Source organism: Nematolebias whitei, chromosome 9 (assembly GCF_014905685.2).
Source record: "Nematolebias whitei isolate Nwh7 chromosome 9, NemWhi1, whole genome shotgun sequence".
In the NCBI taxonomy this organism is placed as follows: domain Eukaryota; kingdom Metazoa; phylum Chordata; class Actinopteri; order Cyprinodontiformes; family Rivulidae; genus Nematolebias; species Nematolebias whitei.
In genome coordinates, this window is record NC_056506.1 from 52,008,880 (window position 1) to 52,030,916 (window position 22,037).

The 22,037-nt window shown below is 41.4% G+C and overlaps 1 protein-coding gene across 1 annotated transcript in view; it reads left to right on the forward strand.

Moving 5' to 3' along the window:
• LOC119414348 (protein disulfide-isomerase TMX3) overlaps window positions 1–20,536 on the forward strand; it is a 51,899-nt gene extending 31,363 nt beyond the window's left edge. The window contains exons 9-16 of the mRNA XM_037681440.1: window positions 107–173; window positions 395–493; window positions 19,539–19,596; window positions 19,669–19,722; window positions 19,798–19,854; window positions 19,929–20,058; window positions 20,151–20,219; window positions 20,331–20,536. Of these exons, the coding sequence (XP_037537368.1) occupies window positions 107–173; window positions 395–493; window positions 19,539–19,596; window positions 19,669–19,722; window positions 19,798–19,854; window positions 19,929–20,058; window positions 20,151–20,219; window positions 20,331–20,498 (702 nt within the window). The 3' untranslated portion in view covers window positions 20,499–20,536. The remainder of the gene's footprint in view (window positions 1–106; window positions 174–394; window positions 494–19,538; window positions 19,597–19,668; window positions 19,723–19,797; window positions 19,855–19,928; window positions 20,059–20,150; window positions 20,220–20,330) is intronic.
• The last annotated feature ends 1,501 nt before the right edge of the window (window positions 20,537–22,037 follow it).

The following is a 22,037-nucleotide window of genomic DNA, read 5'->3' on the forward strand; positions in this document are numbered from 1 at the left end:
AAGACTGTAGTTAATTTGTGTTTCAGACTGTGTTGTGTTTAAAGACTAGTTAATTTGTGTTTCAGACTGTGTTGTGTTTAAAGACTGTGGTTAATTTGTGTTTCAGACTGTGACTCTGACCTCGCTGCCTGCGGTTTTGATTTTTAAAGATGGGACATTCTACATCTACAGTGGTGAGACATTAAGGGACACGTCCAGAGTCCTGGTCCTCACTGAGGGACAGAGCAGAACATGTCCACTCAGGAACCATATATGATTGAACACAGAACTTTTTAAACATGTTTGTAAGATGATCAACAGGTGTCTACAGTGTTGGTGTGACCTTTGACCTATAATTGATGACATCACATCCAACCAATCAGGTGGGACTCATGGATCTGGTTCTGTGTTTCAGAGGAACTTGACGGTGACCTGAAGGCGTGGATCAATCGAGAACGTTTCCCGAACTTCTTTCAGATTGATGGCTACACTCTCTATGCCATGGGAGAGACAGGTGACAGTAGCACACCTGAACAGAGCGTGACATCATCACCTGTGTGATGTCACTACCTGTAGGCTAGACTCCTCCTTTAGTGTATCTGAGGCTTTGTTTTCACTCTAGGCAGATGTGACCCAACTCAGATGGTTTCATGAGTCTGAGCAGGATCTGACCCAGGTCTTGTTCAGGTGTGGTTCTAAATCAGATCCATGTCGCTCAGGTGGCATTTCTTCAGCAAAGGAGGGAGACCTCCACATGTCTTTAGCAACAGAACACCAGTATGGTTCTCTGAATTCAACAAGCCCTGGAAGGATCCAAAGCTGTGATCCTAACATTGGATCATTACAAATGTCCAAAAGTAAAAAATGTTTCAGTAAAAATCCTTCCAGCTGCACAGCAACTGACTTCAAAGGAAGTAATCATCTGAAAAAAAGGGATTTACATCCAGAAAAAAGGAATTAAAGTTTCCAAAAGCAAAATCTCAGAATGAAAGTAAGAGCTGCTCCAACATGCAGCCACCTTGAGCGGCGCAATTCTAGAACAAACAACTGTGCCATCAGCATAGAAATGTAAGGATGCATCAGGGACGATCGGACCTACATTACTTATATAGACTGTGAAGAAGGTGGGTCCTAACACTTAACCTTGTGGTACACAAGACTCAGTTACACATGTAAGCATGTGTGGATCAGTTTGGAGGTAGTAATCATCAGAACCAGTTCAGTTATTTGACATGATGGTCCAAACATCACATACAGTCCTCCAGGAGGAACAGGAGGGACAAACTGAAGGTACAATAGATTTGTCACCCGATCCAGTCCAACACCAAAAGAACAAGATCTTAGATACAGGCGGCAGAAATGAGTTTTCTCCGCAGGGTGTCTGGGCTCTCCCTTAGAGATAGGATGAGAAGCTAGGTCATCCGGGAGGAACTCAGAGTAGAGCTGCTGCTTCTCCACATCGAGAGGAGCCAGTTGAGGTGGCTCGGGCATCTGGTAAGGTAAACAGCATGAGATACATTTTCATTGTTATGCTGATGACACACAATTATATTTGTCCATTAAACCCAATGAATCCAATCAGCTACTTAGACTACAAGCATGTCTTAAAGACATAAAAACCTGGATGACCCTTAATTTTCTCCTGTTGAACAGACAAGACTGAGGTTTTGGTTTTTGGACCTGAGCACCTTAGGAATGAATGTTTCAGTCTTTCTCCCTCCTTAGATGCATTAATCTGTCCTCCAGCTCTAATGTTAAAAATCTTGGTGTTATTTTTGATCAGGACATGTCTTTTATCCCCCACATTAAAAACGTTACTAGAACCTCCTTCTTCCACCTGCGTAATATCACTAACATTAGAAACATCTGATCTAAAGATGATGCAGAAAAACTGGTCCATGCATTTGTCACGTCTAGACTGGACTATTGATGGCAGAAAAGATGGCGCCTTTGTTGATGGCATGCAGTCTCCCTCTCCTGAATTTGTTAAAGTTACTCGTGTTTTGTCTTCTCTTCATCCATGATGTATCCTCACTTCTAGCGTACGACCGCTCAACTCTGCTAAAGATCCAGGATTCACTAAACAACGCACTGGTTTTTGGTAAAACTGGACATTTTAAGAAACCACCGCCCTTCCTGGCGTCTGTGCCAGCCTATCTACGCCGCACTATCGGGACGTTGCTACGCAACAAATGCCGCAGAAGACGTGGAAGGAGAGCGGGTCCTCGTTAAATTCAAATTCTACCTTTCCTTTCACAGTACAGTTGATCATCGGCTTCTACTGCAGGACTTACCTTCAGAGTTTGGCATCTTAGACCTCCGTCGTTCCCTGGTTTATCATCATCGATGCCTCGTTCCTGTTAATCCTGGCGTCAACTTTCAGTTTCCACCTTGTCGCTCTGTGGGGACCAGGAGGGGGGCCTGCATGCAACAGAACCTCCGCCCGCTTGCCCGAGCGGCTGATGACGCAATCGGCTGTGTACCAGCATGTGCAGCACCTGTTTAATGCCCGATCGCTCTCAAATAAAACCTTTATGCTAAACGATCTGATCTCTACTCATCGTTTGGATTTATTTCTGATGACTGAGACCTGGCTGAAACCAGGGGACAACAGTGCATTTTCTGAGCTCCTCCCACCTGGCTCCTCCTACCTGAGTGCGCCGCGTGTGTCTGGCCTTGGGGGCGGATAAACTCACCTGCTGCCCACTGTCTCCTAAAAACTACAGCAGCTTTGAGCTTCAGCTGTTTGTGATGGAATCTGCACACCCCCTGCTGTGTGGTGTTTTATATCGCCCTCCAAAATATAATAAGGATTTCATTAATGAGTTCTCAGAACTGTTAGCTGAACTATTGCCAAAATTTGACAGTTTGCTTTTATTTGGTGATTTTAACGTTCATGTTTGCTGTCCCTGTAACCAACTTTCTGCTGACTTTCAAAGCCTTCTGGATTCTTTTAACCTGTCACAATCTGTGTCAGGGTCCACACACAGTCATGGTCATACATTGGACTTGATCATCTCTCACGGCCTTCGTGTATCTGTTATAGAAATTTTGGACACTTGTATTTCAGACCACTTTCCTATTATATTTGAATTTTCCACTCCTCCCCTGGTAAAGACTATGCTTCCAGCACGTCTGTCACACAGAGAAGTGTCGCGTGGAAAAGAGGAGACATCAGTCTGTCTTGGATGGGCAGCAAACAAGGTTGGTTTAATGTTTCCAGGCATAAAAAGAACACATCAGCTCCCAAAATGACAAGCCTTCCATCAGACTCTCTTCCTGTACATTCAGCAGTCCACCCATATGTATACCCAGTCAGACCCCGCCTTCAATTCGAATTGGCCAGTCATCTCAGCCTTCCAGAATGAAAAAAAACAACAAAGTTCATTATCACATAAACAATCTGAACATTAACAATTATTTATGGGTAATCAATCAATCAACCTTTATTTATACAGGTAAATCCCATTGAGCCTCGAGGACTCATTTACAAGAGAGACCTGATTTCAACAAAGAAAGATGACAACAATGGACAACAGCAACAACAATAAGCAGTTATAAAAACTCATACTACAGTTTTTTTTTTTTTTTTAACAAATAGGATGGCTAAAAGGAAAAAGGTAACAAAACCAAAAAAACTACTAGATTCCGAGACAAATGTATAAAACTAAAAACAGGAACATGTCTGCATTGGTCCCTGCCAGGAGTCCAACAGATTCTTAAAGACACTTAGAGAGGTCAAGGTCGAGAGCTTCAAATCTTTTTGTAAGATATTCCAGGAAACAGGAGCGGAGTAGGAGAAGGCCCTTTTGCCTAGTTCAGTCCTCACTGAGGGAACACTGCAGGTAATGATGTCCTGAGAGCGCACTCCGTAGCTGCACTCACGCAGAGACATGTAGGAGGAGATGTATGAAGGCAGCAGACCAAGAAGTGATTTAAAGATGAAAATGTACCAGTGAGAGAGTCTGCGTAATGAAATATTGAACAACATTTCATGTATACAGATGCACAATTTATTCTTTTTAATTGATTACTTTGACTTTCCTTCAATTCACCAATCAAACTCCTGCTCTCATCAGCTCACTTCCTATAAAAGAGCTGGGTTTGAGGCGGGCTTCCCCTTTAGCTGGAACACAAGATGGCTGCCACAGAGGACACACCCACATGGTAACAAACATTTCAGTATTACTTTGACACCCAACCAAATGTTCACAACCCCACACTCGGGAAATAAAATATACAAGTTAAGGAAGAACTTAGTGCTTCTTAGCAACGTCGCTGCCGCTTCATCACTCCCTCCACTCCAGGTCAGTTTGCTGCTGCGTTTAGAAGCACTGACTTCTACTCCGCTGAAAGTCTGGACTCATCTCTACATCCAGAAGAATTTATCACCTCCTTTCAGTACACTTCTACAAAGATCTTGGACTCCATTGCTCCTTTAAGACAGACTTCTACAAAAATCAAGCCAGATCCCTGGCTTAATGGTACCACTCGGACCTTTAGACAACGCTGCAGGAAAGCAGAACGCAGAAGGAAGAAAGACAGGCTCCATGTGTCCCAGGACATACTGAGAGACTGTCTTCATGAAGATCAAAAAGCTGTTCAGCAGGCCAAATCACAATATCTTTCCAATTTAATTTCTACCAGTTGTATCAATCAACCTTTATTTCTACAGATAAGTCCCATTGAGCCTCGAGGACTCATTTACAAGAGAGACCTGATTTAACAAAGAATGAAGACAACAATGGACAACAGCAACAACAATAAACAGTTATAAAAAGTCATACTACAGTTTTTTGTTTTTTTTTAACAAATAGGATGGCTAAAAGGAAAAAGGTAACAAAACAAAAAACAGCTAGATTCCAAGACAAATGTAGAAAACTAAAAACAGGAACATGTCTGCATTGGACCCTGCCAGGAGTCCAACAGATTCTTAAAGACACTTAGAGAGGTCAAAGGTCGAGAGCTTCAAATCTTTTTGTAAGATATTCCAGGAAACAGGAGCGGAGTAGGAGAAGGCCCTTTTGCCTAGTTCAGTCCTCACTGAACTAGGCAAAAGGGCCTGTAACCGACCAAGGGTTTTATTTAATACCATTCAGTCTGTCATTAATCCCTCCATCAATGTTCTGAAAACTGCTACACAGTCTACCTGTGATGGTTTTCTTGATTACTTTGTGAACAAAATAGACTCTATCAAGCAGAACATTGTCAGTACATATAATGCTGTTCTTCTTCTTCTTCTTTTGGTTTTTATTGGTGGTTGGCAACCAACTTAAGGAGCATTTACCGCCACCTACCAAACTGGAGTGTGGTCTTCAGTGATGTCAGAGGGAATTCAACACATCAAATGACGTGTATGATGAATATATGCCCACCCTGACCCTCACTAAAGTACTTACATGAATATGCAGCGACAGACTCATATCTATATACTCAATATTAAACTCGATTTATTATTCCCGTGCTATTCAAAAATGTAAACAATTGAGTTGCAACATATCTTGATCCATATCCCAATAGATAGAACAAGGACATTTCTATATTCTTTTTGTTCAGTGATGATTTTAAAAGTTGGCGTTCCTCTGAATATTTCACACACTGTAACAATACATGTTCTACTGTTTCCTTGCTATTACAATAATTACAATTCCCATTTTCATGCTTACCTATCATGTACAAAGAATTATTAAGCCCAGAGTGCCCCATTCTGAGTCTAGCCATAACTACTTCCTCCTTTCTCCTTCCGCTCATATATTTATTATCCCCCACATCCTTTTGAATTTCATATAACTGTCTTCCGTTATCAATATTATCCCATTGTTCGTTCCAGTTTTTAAGAATTTCGTTTTTTACAATAGATTTTTCTTCACTTTTACTTAATGGAACTTTTAATTGAACTCTTTTCGACTTTAAAGCCTGTTTCGCCAGTATATCAACTTCCTCGTTACCTTCTATACCTGCATGTGCAGGGATCCATAGAAATCTGATACAATATTTTTTATTTTGTAGATGTAACAGTAATTGGTTTATTTCAAATAACAAATCCAATCTGCAGGATTTGCCAATCCTTATACTTAGCAATGCTGCTTGGCTATCAGATGCTATTAAATACTGGTTTTCTCCCTCAATGTTATTATCGATCAACCATTGTAATGCTAATATAATGGCTGATAATTCAACTGTATAAATTGCTAAATGGTCAGCTGTTCTCCTCTTAAGCAAGACTTTATGGTGTGGGATATTAATTGCTGCTCCAGTTTTACCAGTTATTGGATCTTTAGATCCATCTGTATAAATAACAATGTTATCTGTATACTTTTCAAAGTACTTATCTATTACCTTCCATACTGGTGTCTTTGTTTTTTTAATAAGTTCCCCCAAATGTAGATCAATGTCTGGATATATAAATAGCCATGGTGGAATTGAAGATTGAGGAGCCGTCATACTATATTGGAATTTATTTAAACCAAGATTTGTAGCTTTAATATTCCCAATCCATCCAAAACTAGTACAATTAGAGTTATTATGTTCCCAACAGTCTTGGAGCACATCCATAGTCTAATGATGATCTCATGAGGGCCTGATATACTCCTAACAGTGCTTTTCTTGATGCTCCCCATTCTTGTCCAGAGAGACATCTTAATAAATTGTTAACTTTTTTACATTTATTTTGAACTGATTCAATATGTTGTTTCCATGTCAAGCTTTCATCAAAAATGATACCTAAAAACCTCACTGACTTTACCTGTTCAAGAGTTTGATTATAAAGAGTTAACTTAACATCCTTATGTCTTTTATAAAAACAAATTACCTTAGTTTTTGCTATTGACATCTTAAATCCCCATTTATTAGCCCAATCTTCTACTTTTGAAATAGCCTTTTGCATCTTTTTCTGTAAATGTACCAGATTGTGTCCTCGCACCCATATAGCCCCATCATCTGAATATAATGATCTACCTATTGTTTTATCTATTTCATCAAATATATCATTTATCATGATATTAAAAAGAATTGGGCTACACACACTTCCCTGCGGGGTACCGTTCTCAACAGAGTATTTGGTAGAGTAATTCCTCCCCACCTTCACTTCTATTTCTCTTCCATACAAAAAATCCAAAACCCAGTTATACATTTTACCTCCTATTTCCATGTTCCTTAATTTAATCAATAATCCTTCCTTCCATAACATATCATATGCCTTCTCTATATCAAAGAACACTGCTATCACCAATTCTTTATTTGTTTGTGCTTTTCTTATTTCTGATTCTAGGCACAATATTGCATCCATTGTATTTCTACCTTTGCGAAAACCACTTTGATACGGGCATAATGCATTTTTTCTTTCAATAAAATATGTAAGTCTATCTATTACAAGCCTTTCCATTATTTTCCCTAATTGTGAGGTAATTGCAATTGGCCTATAATTAGATGGGTCATTTGCCTTTTTCCCTGGTTTTAACACGAGAATTATTATTGACTGTTTCCATTCTACAGGAATATGTCCAGTTTTCCAGATCAAGTTAAAGAACTTTAATAAAACAAAAATTGATGATTTATCTAAATGTTTAAGCATTGTATAACGTATTCCATCTTTACCTGGTGTTGTTTGTCTATAATTAATAATAGCTTTTTGTAACTCATTTATATTGAAGGGCATATCAAGATCTAGATCTGAAATTACTCTCTGAACATTTATGTCTGTGTTTTCAGATATTAATTTTTCTTTATTTCTTTTTATATCTTCAGATATATTTTCAGAACTATGTATTTTATTTATTGTTTCTGCTAATAGTTCTGCTTTCTCATTATTACTACCTGCTATCTTTCCATTTAGTTCTAGAACAGGTAGAGACAAAGTTTTATTAACGCCATTCATATTTTTAATAACTCTCCACACCTCCGCTAGCTTGGTTTCCCTTCCAATCGAGTTGCAATATTGTCTCCAACATGCCTTTTTTGCTGTTTTTACAGTTTTCCAAACTATAGCTTGTGCTTTTTTAAATTGTATTAACGCCTCTATGGTATGGTATTTTCTTATTAATTTAAATGCTTTATTTCTTTCTCTTATAGCATTGCTACAATGCTCATTCCACCAGGGAACAGATTTTTTAATTCCTCTACCTCTAGTTTTGGAAATTGAAGTTTTAGCTGCAGTAATGATGACAGATGCAATCTTTGAATGACACATCTCCACATCGCTAAACATGTTTTTATTTAGTTTATTAAATTGGATATCTACTAAATATTTAAATAAGTCCCAATTAGCCTTATTTTAGTACGTAAATATGTGGTGACATTTCTGGTTTTATTTGTGCTATTATGTTGTGTTTTCTTGCTTTTAACCTATTGTCATTTTAAGTACTGTTTTTTGTTAAGCACTTTGGTCACCATCATCATGGTTGTGTAAAGTGCTATAGAAATAATTAAATAAAATTAAATAAATAAATTATTTAATCTCCATCTTGGTATCTGCCCTTCCTCCTCAATTTCTACTTCAGTTCCAACTGTTATTTTAATAGGAAAATGGTCACTACCCATGGGAGAATCACTCAGCACCTCCCAAGATGTAATTCCCGCTATTGTATTAGATACTAACGTTAGGTCTATAATACTTCCTAGATTCCTATTACAGTCATATCTAGTATGACTACCGTCATTAACGCATACCATTGAATGTGATTCAAGGAACTCTTCAATTACCACTCCATTTGCATCTGTATTTTTACTTCCCCATAATTTATTATGTGAATTGAAATCACCACACCACAAAGTCTTGCCAACATTCTGTACATTTACTTCATTGAGTTCTTGAATGGACAATTTTTTGTTCGTATTATAAAAATTTATCACTGTAGTCTGACCATTTTCTATCCAAATTTTTATTACTATTGCTTCATGATTTTTACTAAATTGATTCTACTTTATATCTTAGACCATTCTGTATAAAAGTTGCCACTCCCCCACCTTGTTTTTTCCTCCTGTCATTTCTAATTGCTGAATATCCATGTATTATGAAGTCCAATTGGGGTTTAAGCCAGGTTTCTTGTATACAAATCAGATGCGGTTTCACTATTAAATCAGAAATGTATTTTTTAAATTCTAATCCATTACTAAGTAGACTCCTAGCATTCCATTCAAGTATGGTTAACATGAGGAGGAAAGGCCACCGCTGCATGATTGAGTTTGAGAAGATTGTATCTCCTTTAGTTTTGCTTTGATTGATTCCCAGCTGACATTTTTGTAGTCTAGATATTTTTGAGCTGCCTTTACTATTATTTGTATTTTTTCTGTTTTTCTTTGTGTTTGAGCAGTACAATTCACAACCTCGACCATGAACAACACAAAATCTTCCTTGTTCATGATTAAAGTGTCTTCTTTTACTTTGCATCCTTCTGTAACATGCAATTCTACTTTTCCTGTTTCCGGTATGTTCTTTGGATAATTAGTTGGTTTCACAGGGACTTTCTTTATGCTTCAGCATATGTGATGCCTGTAGTGACTTTAAGTTGTTGGATTTCCCCGGCTCTTTTACTAGCTTCACATCCCCTAAATCCTGAGCTGTGTTCACCTCCACAATTACAGCATTTCAGTGGCACTCCTTCTTTACATTTCCCATATTCGTGGTCCCCAGCACATCTCCCACACTTCTGTTTTCCTTTGCATACTGCAGCTATATGTCCATATTTCTGACATTTAAAACATCGTCATGGTGGAGGGATAAATGGTCGGACATTGTAACTGATATAACCCACAAACACCTTGTCCGGCAGACTTTTTTCTTCCAATTTCAACATTATGGAAAAGCTATCACTTTTTTCTCCATTTTTATTTCTTGTCAGTCGCTTGGCTTCTACTACTCTCCCTCCTGAGACATTAGATTTAATCTCCTCAATTGTCACCGTAGGATGTATACCGGAAATAACGCCACAAACGTATTTTTTGTCATCAATTAATTTTCCACTCACATTTTCACCTAGGATTGTTCTTACATGTAGTGCTCTGTCTTTTTGTTTAACATCATTTCATATGATCAATACAGATCCATCTCTAAGCACTTTTACAAGTTTCACTTTTCCAATTAGCGAGTTGATTTCTTTAGTAAGCTTAATCGGGTTTAACGTACCAAATGACATTCCTTCTTTGACAAACTTTAAGAGGATTTTAAACTCTATCACCTTCACTAATTCATCTTCAGCTTCTGAAACTGACGACTCTACGTGATGTTTTGCTTTGTTCCGTTTGTGTTTAGATTTATGGGTCTGCCATATCCCTTCATTTTCAACACCGTCCGCTCCCTCTTCCATTTCTGCTAAATCACTTCCTGATAAATCATTTCCCTCTGACATCCTTCCAACCATTCACAGCTCAGCCGTGCCTTACCGCCTTCTTTCTCCCAACAAAGTCTCGACAAACCTCAAACAAGTGTCAGTTGTCGGCACCAGAACCTCTCTTCTTCCGCTCCGGCAGTCTGCGAGAGTCCGCGTGAGGAAAGCTGGAGCTTTATGCTGCGTTCAGGTGCCGCTCGTTACTCTCCCTATATAATGCTGTTCAGTTATGTGCTCCTTCAATAACCTCTGCTGTGTTTGATCAGTTCCACCTGGTCTCACTACCTCACCTCGTTAAGGTGGTTCAGCAGATGAAACCTACAAACTGTACCCTGGACATCATTCCCTCTAAGATGTTCAAGCAGTCCTTGGATGTTATTGGTCCTTGTCTTCTGACATTTATTAATAGCTGTCTAAGTTCAGGTTATGTCCCGTCTGTTTTCAAACATGCTGCGGTCAGGCCTCTTCTTAAAAAAACGGGTTTAGATCCTACAGCTTTTTCTAATTTCAGGCCAATTTCACACTTGTCATTTTTATCCAAAGTTCTGGAAAAGGTTGTTTTCATTCAGTTGCAATCTTTTTTAGAACACAACAACTTGTTTGAAAAATTTCAATCTGGCTTCAGACCCCGCCATAGCACTGAATCTGCACTACTCAAAGTACAGAATGATATTCTTTTGTCCCTTGATGCCAAAAAAACTGTTCTGCTGGTGATGTTGGACCTCTCAGCAGCTTTTGATACTGTAGACCATCAGGTCCTGATCCCTCGTTTGGCTCAGCAGGTTGGCCTTCAGGGAGTTGTGCTTGAGTGGTTTAAGTCCTATTTAACAGACAGCACTTTCTCTGTTATGATTGGTGATCTGTCCTCTTCTTCAGTCTCTTTGACCTCTGGCGTACCGCAGGGATCCATTCTGGGGCCTGTTCTCACTTTACATGCTACCGTTAGGACCCATCATTGCACGCCATAATCTGTCTTTTCATCTGTATGCAGATGATGTACAAATCTATCTGCCGGTCACTCCCAGTTCCTCACTCAGTTTAAACTCTGTTGCCAGCTGCTTAAACGACATTGAGCACTGGCTGTCTCAGAATTTTCTCCACCTAAATAACGATAAAACTGAATGGATTTTATTTGGTGCTTCCAGTAATTCATGCAACATCTCTCCCAGTCTAGGTTTTCCGCTCCCCCACGCCAACCAGGTGGTAAAAAATCTAGGAGTGGAGCTCGACTGTAATTTAAAGTTAGATAAACAGATGAGTTCTGTTGTGAAAACCAGCTTCTTTCAGCTCCGTCTGCTTTCTAAAGTAAGGCTGCATTCACACTAGCCCTGTTTAGTCCACTTTAATCCAGTTCCAGCTCGTTTTCCTAGAAAGTCCGGTTCGTTTAGGGAGGTGTGAACGCGCCATCGAACTCTGTCACGGAACAAAAAGGCGAACTCTGGCCCGGGCTAAAACCTAGGTCTCGGTCCGGTAGAAGAGAACTCCAGTGGTTCCAGTACAGTGTGAATGTAAACAGACCGGACCCGCGCCACAGGACAAACAAACACACATTTCTCTTATATGGAGCCGTCAGCTGACTTGTGTGAAGAACAATATTCTCCATGGTCTTCTGTCTCATCTTCTGCTCATGCTGAGTCCATTGTTGAAAAATGACAAAATATAACTCCTAAAACTGCTAAAACTTGATGCCACTTCGTTTTTATTTTTATTTACAGAAGAAGAAGAAGACGTGTCTTCAGAGGTTTTTGTGTCGTTTCTTTCAGTAGTTCTTGGTGCAGCTCCCCCACAGGCGAGCGGGGGAACATGTTGTTTCAACAGGTTGACTCGACTGCACAGTGCAGTGTGAATGCAAACGCACCAGCTCAAATGTAACAAAAGCTCATGAATATTGGTCCAGAACCGAACCGAGTCTACCGGACTATCTAGTGTGAAAACGACCTAAAATCACTCCTTAGCCGTAGTGATCTGGAGAAGGCCATCCATGCCTCTGTGAGCTCTAGGCTTGATTACTGTAACGCCTTATATGTCAGTATTAATCAATCTTCTATCTCCCGTTTACAGCTTGTACAAAACTCTGCTGCTCGCTTGTTGACTAACACATGTAAATATTGTAGTGAACTAAGCCTAAGGTCAGGATTTGACCTTAAGTACATAACTTGTCATTTCATTGATTTGCATCCAGAAATACAGGTTGACCCATCCTGAGACTTTCTTTCTTGAATCAATCAAGTAAAAAAAGACTATTCTCTATTATCATTACTATTTTACAAATGTTTGATAATCAAATTGTGTTAGTTCAAACAATGTTTGAATGTTGAAGTGAACTACTCATTTTTTATTAACTGTGAAACAGTAATAATGATTCTTAATCCTCATTCAAAGTGAAATCAAGTTGGAATACGTTACAGAGTAATGATTCAATTTCTTGATTTTCTGTCTTCAATGAGCGAAGTTGTAAGTGTGTCGAAGTTCAAGTTTCGGTCAACTGAAAGTTTACTGAAAAGAAATGTCATGTTTAACTTTTACAGCAAGATACTGGAGAATTGGCTCCACGAAGTCTGGTTTCTTCATAATATCTTTTTGTCTGTTCTTAAACAATCTTAATCTTTTCCTTGACTTTTCATAACACCTTACATCACAAAACACACCTCTGTTTTGGTCCATCGACCAATCAGAAACTCCCAAACGAACCGGAAGTAGAGCCCTTTAAATGTTGGCACTTCCTAGTTCAACAAGAGAGTTTGGAGTTCCAGAATGCAGAATGCTGGAATGCAGCATGCTCAATACAGCTGCCACTAAGCTGAACGAGAGGAGATTCTGGGAATTATGAAAGTCTGTTTTGGATGACCTCCACACGACTCCCGAGGTTTTTAGCTGCTCTTACGGAGACGCTGAAAAGGTGGCTCGAAGTGGGACTTCACGCCGGAACTGATATATCTTCAGAAAAGGTAAAAAGTCGATCTTCAACCGAAAGTGTACCGTTGGGCCAAGCTGGAAAAGAAGGAGCGTGTCAGTTCTGGTTAAAACAGACAAATTCCCTCACACATCTCTCTGTAGATAAACTTCATCTTTCCATCTTTAAACTCTCCTATCTGCTAGCAAATTAATCCAGATATTTTTAGAAATGTCTGAAGCAAAGTTTTCACCACCGCCGTGTGGTAATACCTGCTGTTTTGTTGGAAGTGAGAACGATCGCCGCATTGTTCACTTCCTGTAAACTGATTAATAGCTGTCGTTATTCTCAATTCTTGCCAATTAATGTAAATGTGTGATGTGTTAAACTTGATTATGTTAATAAATGATCCACTGTCGTGGTGAGTCAAAGATAATTAACGTCTCACGTCCACATTTTCTAAATTCAATGCACATTATATACAGTCCAGAAAAATGAAAGAATCCGTTTAATTTATGAATATATCTCATGCATATGTTCATACTACAATATGAACACATCACTCCTGTCCTTTCTTCTTTACACTGGCTCCCGGTTCAGTTTAGGACACGGTTCAAGCTGCTGCTGTTTGTTTTAAAGCTTTGAATGGCCTTGCACCGCCTTATTTTTCAGAACTTTTGAAAGTCCACCAGCCCAGCAGAGCTTTATGGTCTGCTGGTCAGTATCTGCTGGAGGTGCCTTGCTCAAGGTGCAAACAATGGGTGGACCGGTCCTTTTCTGTTGCAGGCCCAACAGCCTGGAATACTCTTCCCTTTGAGCATCTCTGATATGGTTCTGTTCAAAGCCAAACTGGAAACATACTTATTTAAAAGGGCTTTTAATGTTTAACTTTTAGTATTTTAGTATTTATTTATTTTATCTCTTTTACCTTCTTTTATTCTCGCTGTGTTTTTAATTTGCACTGATTTATTGTGTCCTGTTTTTAATCTTGTTTTGTCTTGTGAAGCACCTTGGTCAATGCAAGGCGTTGTTGGAAGGTGCTATAGAAAGAAAGTTTATTATTATTATTATTTCTATTGCAATTATTATTATTATTATTTCTATTGCAATGGTTTATTATCTGGGTGTCCAAATACTTCTTTAAAACGTCTTCAGTTGATCCAAAATGCTGCTGCCAGAGTCTTAACTGGAGTTACTGGGAGAGATCATCTCTCTCCAGTTTTAGTTTCTCTCCATTGGCTCCCTGTCAAATCCAGAATAGAATTCAAAATCTTACTTCTAACCTACAAACCTCTCAACAACCTAGCTCCATCTTATATTACAGATTTTATTGTTCCATATTTTCCTAACAGAGCACTTCACTCTCAGGCTGCAGGTTTACTCGTGGTTCCTAGAGTTTCCAGCAGCAGAATGGGAGGAAGATCTTCCAGTTCTCAGGCTCCTCTCTTGTGGAACCAACTTCCAGTTTCTGTCCATGAGGCTGACACATTGTCCAGTTTTAAGACTGGGATTAAGATTTTCCTTTTTGATAAATCCTATACTTAGTGTCGGCTTGTTATGCTGCTATAGACTTAGACTGCTAGAGGACAAATCGACCTAATTTCCTTAAATGAATTGTTAAAATTTAATAGTTTTCATTTGATACTATTTCTATCTTAACGTGATTCTTGACCTGCCATTGTGTATCTGTTCTTACCAAACCCAGCCAGTCGAAGCAGATGGTCCTCTTGTCCTGATCCTGGTTCTGCTAAAGGTTTCTTCATCATGAGGGAGTTTTTCTTTCCACTGTCACCTTCATGCTTGTTCAAGATGAGAGTTCAGTGATGGAGTTAAACTCAAAGCTGCTCCTCAGATAAATAATGTTCAATTATTATTTTATACATGAATGTTTCTGTTAAATTATTATTTTATAGATGAATGTTTCTGTTCAGTCCCTGAAACGACTTCTGTGACTTGGAGCTGAAGAAATAAACTGAATTGAACAGAATAGATGAAGGTAGGAATGTAGATCGTCCAGTAAATTGAGAGCTTCGCTTTTTGATTCAACTCTTTTCACCATGAGGGTGCATTCACAGAAGCCCTGTTTAGTCCACTTTAATCGAACTCTAGCTCGTTTTCCTAGAAAGTCCGGTTCGTTTGGGGAGGTGTGAACGCGCCATCGAACTCTGTCACGGAACAAAAAGGCGAACTCTGGCCCGGGCTAAAACCTAGGTCTCGGTCTGGTGGAAGAGAACTCCAGCACGGTTCCAGTACAGTGTGAATGTAAACAGACCGGACCCGCTCCACAAGACAAACAAACACACATTTCTCTTATATGGAGCCGTCAGCTGACTTGTGTGAAAAACAATATTCTCCATGAAAGTCCATGCTCAATAATCCATGTATACAATCCAACATTTTTCAGTCAGGTCATCTGGACAGTTTCCTTTCAGTCTTCTTGACTGAAAAATGTTGGATTTTATACCAGGATTATTGAGCATGGACTTTGTTGTTTTCAAACAGTTTGACAAGACTGTCAACAAGGAAGAGGGCCGGCAATGGAGGAGGGGGCGTACCAAAGTGAACATCTTATCACAAGCAAAGCTGGTTTGTTCCACTTTGGAGTAAGCTGTTGGAGGAAGAATCCGTTTTGTTGTGTGTTTCCTTGACTGATGAAGCCTTTCGGATCAAAGGCGAAACGTTTCAGCACAAAAAAAATTAACTTTCCAGATGACCAGACTGAAAAATGTTGAAATATTCTCCATGGTCTTCTGCCTCATCTTCTTCTCATGCTAAGTCCATTGTTGAAAAATGACAAACTATAACTCCTAAAACTGATAAAACTTGATGCCACTCCGTTTTTGGTTTTATTTCCAGAAGAAGAAGAAGTGTTTTCAGAGGTTTTTGTGTCGTTTCTTTCAGTAGTTCTTGGTGCAGCGCCCCCACAGGTGAGCGGGGGAACAGGTTGCTTCAACAGGTTGCTTCAACAGGTTGCTTCAACAGGTTGGTTCAACAGGTTGACTCGACTGCACAGTGCAGTGTGAATGCAAACGCACCAGCTCAAATGTAACAACATGTCATGAATATTGGTCCCGAACCGAACCCAGTCTACCGGACTATCAGCTGTGAAAACAACCTGACAGACAAGTACTGCACCCACTTCGCTGCAGATGCTGCACCTATCCGCCTATCGATCTCTCGCTCCATTTTTGTCTCATTCATGAACAAGACCCTGAGAGTCCTCCACTTGGGGCAGGACCTCCTCCCCGACCCAGACAGGGCACTCTACCCTTTTCCGGCTCAGGATCATGGCCTCGAGTTTGGATCGTCATCAGTGTGTGTGTGTGTGGGGGGGGGGGGGGGGCAAGGGCAAGTGTGCATGTCCAGAGACAACACACATAGGCACTGCAGAGTTCAGTACTCAGAAGTACTCTGCCCACCAACCCACAACATCTCGAGTTGAGGTCAGCAGCACACCACCTCCACTATAAACAGTGTTGGTGGTGTACCGCTTCCCGCACCCTTCGAGACGCCGGATGGCAGACCAGAATTGCCTCGAAGCCAAACGGAAGTTATTCTTTATGGCCTCTCCAAACTCCTCCTATGCCCATGTTTTTTGCTTCAGTGAGCACCTGAGCTGCATGCCACTTGGACTGCCGGTACCCATCAGCTGCTTCCAGGGTCCCACAGGCTAAAAAGGCCTGATAGGACTCCTTCTTCATCCTGACAGCATCCCTCACCACCGGTGTCCACCCATGGGTTTGAGGGTTACCGCCGCGACAGGCACTGACAACCTTGTGGCCACAACTCCGATAAGCCGCCTTGACAGTGGAGGCACAGAACATGGCCCACTCGGACTCAATGTCCCCACCTCCCCCAGAACGTGTTTGAAGTTCTCCTGGAGGTGGGAGTTAAAGCTCTGTCTCACGGGAGACTCTGCCAGATGTTCCCAGCAGACTCTCACAATATGCTTGGGCCTGCCAGGTCTGACCGATATCCTCCCCCTCCGTTGGATCCAACTCACCAGCAGGTAGTGATCAGTGGACGGCTCCGCTCCTCTCTTCACCCGAGTGTCCAAGACATGTGGCCACAGATCAGATGAGACGACAACAAAGTCGATCATCGAACTGTGGTCTAGGGTGTCCTGGTGCCAAGAGCACATATGGACACCCTTATGCTTGAACATGGTGTTCGTTATGGACAATCCATGATGATCACAATTCAGTTTTTCAATTCAGTTTATTTATATAGCACCATATCACAACAAAGTTGTCTCAGGGCGCTTTACAGGAACAAAGAAGTCCAACAACAGAACACCACATGGGTTCAAATCAGGGGGGCGGTTCCTCCTAACCACACCCCTCCAGGTCTCACTTTCATTCCCCACATGAGCATTGAAGTCCCCCAGCAGAACAAGGGAGTCCCCAGGAGGGACACCCTCCATTACCCCCTCCAAGGACTCCAAAAAGGGTGGGTAATCTGAACTGCCTTTTGGCGCATAAGCACAAACAACAGTCAGAATCCGTCCTCCCACACATAGGCGGAGGAAGGCTACCCGAGGCTACCCTCTTGTTCACTGGGGTGAACTCCAACATACAGGCACCAAGATGGGGGCAACAAGTATGCCCACTCCTGCTCAGCGCCTCTCACCAGGGACAATTCCAGAGTGGAAGAGTGTCCAACCCCTCTCAAGGAAACTGGTTCCAGAGCCAGAGCCATGTGTTGAGGTGAGTCTAATTATTTGTAGCCAGAACCTGTCAACCTCACAACACCAGTTCAGGCTCATTCCCCACCAGAGAGGTGACATTCCACATCTTGAGAGACAGCTTCTGTAGCCGAGGATCAGACTGCCAAGGTCCCCACACCCATCCCACATTGCACCCGACCCCTTTGGCTCCTTTGGTGAGCCCATGGGAAGAGAGACCCACCTTTCATCTTTGGACTGTGCCTGGCCGGGCTCCATGGGTGAAAGCCCAGCCACCAGGCGCTCTCCAGCATGCCCCACCTCCAGGCCTGTCTCCACAATGGGACCCAGTGACCCGCGTCCAATTGAGGGAAGATTGTTTCCATTGATTGTACTCATCATAACGGTTCTTTGGGCTGCACTTTGTCTGGTCCCTCACTTATTGAGCTTGTCGATTGTCATAAATACTTGGGAAGTTTGGTCAATGCACATCTCTCTTTTAAGCCCCATGTCAGAAAACTTGATAAAAAAAAACCCTGAAATTAAACCTGGGTTTCTTTTTCAGAAACAGAACCTGTCTAACTCTGAATGTTAGGAAACACCTTGTATCTGTGACTTTCCTTCCCTCCATTGATTACGTTGACATTATTTACATGAACGCTCCTACAAGAACCCTGCAGATGTTGTATGCTGCAGATGTTGTATGCTGCAGATGTTGGATGCTGCAGATGTTGGATACTGTCTATCATGGTGCACTAAGATTCATAACTGGCTGTAACTACCATACCCACCACTGCACCCAGTATTCACTGGTTAACTGGTCACCATTAACTTCACACAGACTCTCCCACTGGTACATTTCCATCTTTAAATCACTTCCTGGTCTGCTGCCTTCATACCTCTCATCCTACATGTCTCTGTGTGAGTGCAGCTACAGCGTGCGCTCTCAGGACATTATTACCTGCAGTGTTCCCTCAGTGAGGACTGAACTAGACTAAAGGACCTTCTCCTGCTCCGCTCCAGTTTCCTGGAATATCTTGTAAAAAGATCTGAAGCTCTCGACCTTTGACCTCTCTAAGTGGCTTCAAACATTCATTCAACCTTTATTTAGACAGATAAGTCACAATGAGCCTACAAGACTCATTTACAAGTGAGATCTGTTTAGACAGACATCTGTTAAATTCTTGGAAATAACCAACGCAGACATGTTCCTGTTTTTAGTTTTTTACACCACTTTATAATGTAGCTGGGGTTTGGTTTTTTTTAGCTTATATGGCATTTCTTCTATTTTCTTTTTCATTTTATGTGATTGTCTGTTGTTGTCTGACCTCCTCTGGTTCTTTGTTTTAATCAGGTCTGTCTTGTAAAAGAGTTCTCGAGGCTCAATGACATTAACCTGATAAAAAAACTCTCATTGAGACTCTGGCAGCAGCATTTTGGATCAACTGAAGACGTTTTAAAGAAGTATTTGGACACCCAGATAATAAACCATTGCAATAGTCCAGTCTAGACGTGACAAATGCATGGACCAGTTTTTCTGCATCATTTTTAGATCAGATGTTTCTAATTTTAGTAATATTAAAATCAGGAAAAAACATTTTTTTAATTCAAACAGAAGTTCAACACAGTGGCCTCTGGTGATTAGTTCAGGTGAAATGACTCCGGCCCTATTTTGCAGGTAAACTGGTGCTGTTGGCCTTGGTGGAAGAGACACACCTCTGTGATAGAAGCCTCAGGTACGCCTCCATCCTCCGCTTTAAAATTCTCACTTTCAACTTCCTGTAATGCGTTTCCTGTCATCTGTTCAGGTATAAACATTTGGTGGAGAAGGTGGCCACGGAACACAAGGAGACGTACAGCAGGTCGGGCTTTATTTTGAAAAGCTGCAGACAGGAAGTGGAGAATGAGAGCTGATTGTGTGTCTGTGTGATGTTTAGGAGCTTCTACTTTGGCTTCATGAAAGGCAGCGACTACATCAACGGACTCATCATGGGGTGAGTTCACCTCCGTCTCCTTTTAACCTCCTCACTTCCTATTCTGGTTCTGACCTGACATCTGCTGCCACCAGGGAAGTCCTAGTGCCATCATTCATCGTGGTTAATCTGTCCAATGATGGTTACTTCCTGCCACCAAGTTCCCTGGAGACAGAACACCACCTGCTGGACTTCCTGGAAGGGGTCCTGAATGGCAGTGTGGAGGTGAACCAGAGCAGAAACTCTTGTGGGACCAGGTCTTATTGAAGACCAGAAACTCTTGTGGATACTAATTCTGGGTCTGATCTGCTCCTTAGAGTCTGGGAGGAAATGGTTTCAGTCAACGCCTCAGACGGGTAGCGTACGAAACCAGAACCACCCTGATGGTACCTGACATTGTCCTCTCTGTCCACCCTGTTTCTGTCCGTCTCACCGTTTGTCCTCTCTGTCCACCCTGTTTCTGTCAGTCTCACCGTTTGTCCTCTCTGTCCACCCAGCCCCTGTTCAGAGATGCTCCAGGACTCGGCTGCTTCCTGTTCGGCTTCCCACTCTTCATCTGCACCCTTTTCTGTTACCTTTGTATCAGAAAGCGTCCCACTCAGACCGACAATGAGGACACGTCACTACCGCGTCACAAAAAAACTACCGGCAAGAAGTCGGACTGATGGGGACCACGAGCCCAGTTTTATTAGAACCTTTTGTTAGAGCCTGAAGGAAACAGTCCTGGTGTGACCCCAGTGTAAATGTCATAAATCAGGTGTTTGATCTTCTTCAGGTGTTTGAATTCAAAAATAAAAATGGAAAACATTTATGATGGTTTGATCTCATCACCATGGTAACACACTTCAGAAATACTAATGGACCAGTCACAGCTGCTCTCCTCTGATTGGCTGGGTCCATCAATGTGTCAAATGACCGTTTTAACTTTTTCATTGCACCTCATTTTAACTCATTTTCTTTCAAACATTAGTTTTTCTTAGATGACCTAGTTCAGACAGAGGGGGGCGCTCTAGCCTAAACTATGCTATAGCTTCTGTGGTTCTGATTAAGTCCTTAATGCAGGCGTGTGGTCCTTTGTGAGAATTAGTGCACGGAGGAGAGTAGACATGCACCAGTGAGTAGCAGTCTCAATAAAACTGTCAAACTATTTAGAGCCTAGAAGCAGATTCTGTGGTAAACGGCGCAGTAGTTTCAGCTGAGCAATCACACACAAGGTTAACACAGGGTTTACACAAGGTTAACACGGTAGTTACACAAGGTTTACACTGGGTTAACACAGGGTTAACACACGGTTAACACAAGGTTAACACAAGGTTTACACAGGGTTTACACAGGGTTAACACACGGTTAACACAAGGTTAACACAGGGTTTACACAGGGTTAACACGAGTTTTACACAGGGTTAACACAGGGTTAACACAGGGTTAACACAGGGTTTACACAGGGTTTACACAGTAGTTACACAAGGTTAACACAAGGTTTACACAGGGTTTACACAGGGTTAATACAGGGTTAACACACGGTTAACACAAGGTTAACACAATGTTTACACAGGGTTAACACAGGGTTAACAAAAGGTTTACACAGGGTTTACACACAAGGTTTACACAGGGTTTACACAGGGTTAACATACGGTTAACACAGGGTTAATATAGGGTTAACACACGGTTAACACAAGGTTAACACAAGATTTACACAGGGTTAACACAAGCTTTACACAGGGTTAACACAAGGTTTACACAGGGTTAACACAGGGTTTACACAGGGTTAACACACGGTTAATACAGGGTCAACACAAGGTTTTCACAGGGTTAACACAGGGTTAACACAAGGTTTACACAGGGTTAACAAGGTTTACACAGGGTTAACACAGGGTTTACACAGGGTTTACACAGGGTTAACACAAGGTTTATACATGGTTAACACAAGGTTAGCACAAGGGTACCACAGGGTTAACACAGGGTTAACAAAAAGGTTAACACAACGTTAACAAAAAGGTTATCACAAGATTAAGGCCTTAAGGAACTCCAGGCGAATCTCATCCACCCCTGGGGCCCTGCCACTGAGGAGCTTTTTAACCACCTCGGTGACCTCAGCACTAGAGACTGGAGAGCCTGACCCAAAGTCCCAAGGCTCCGCTTCCTCAGTGGAAGACATGCCAGTGGGAATGAGGAGGTCTTCGAAGTATTCTGCCCACCGACCCA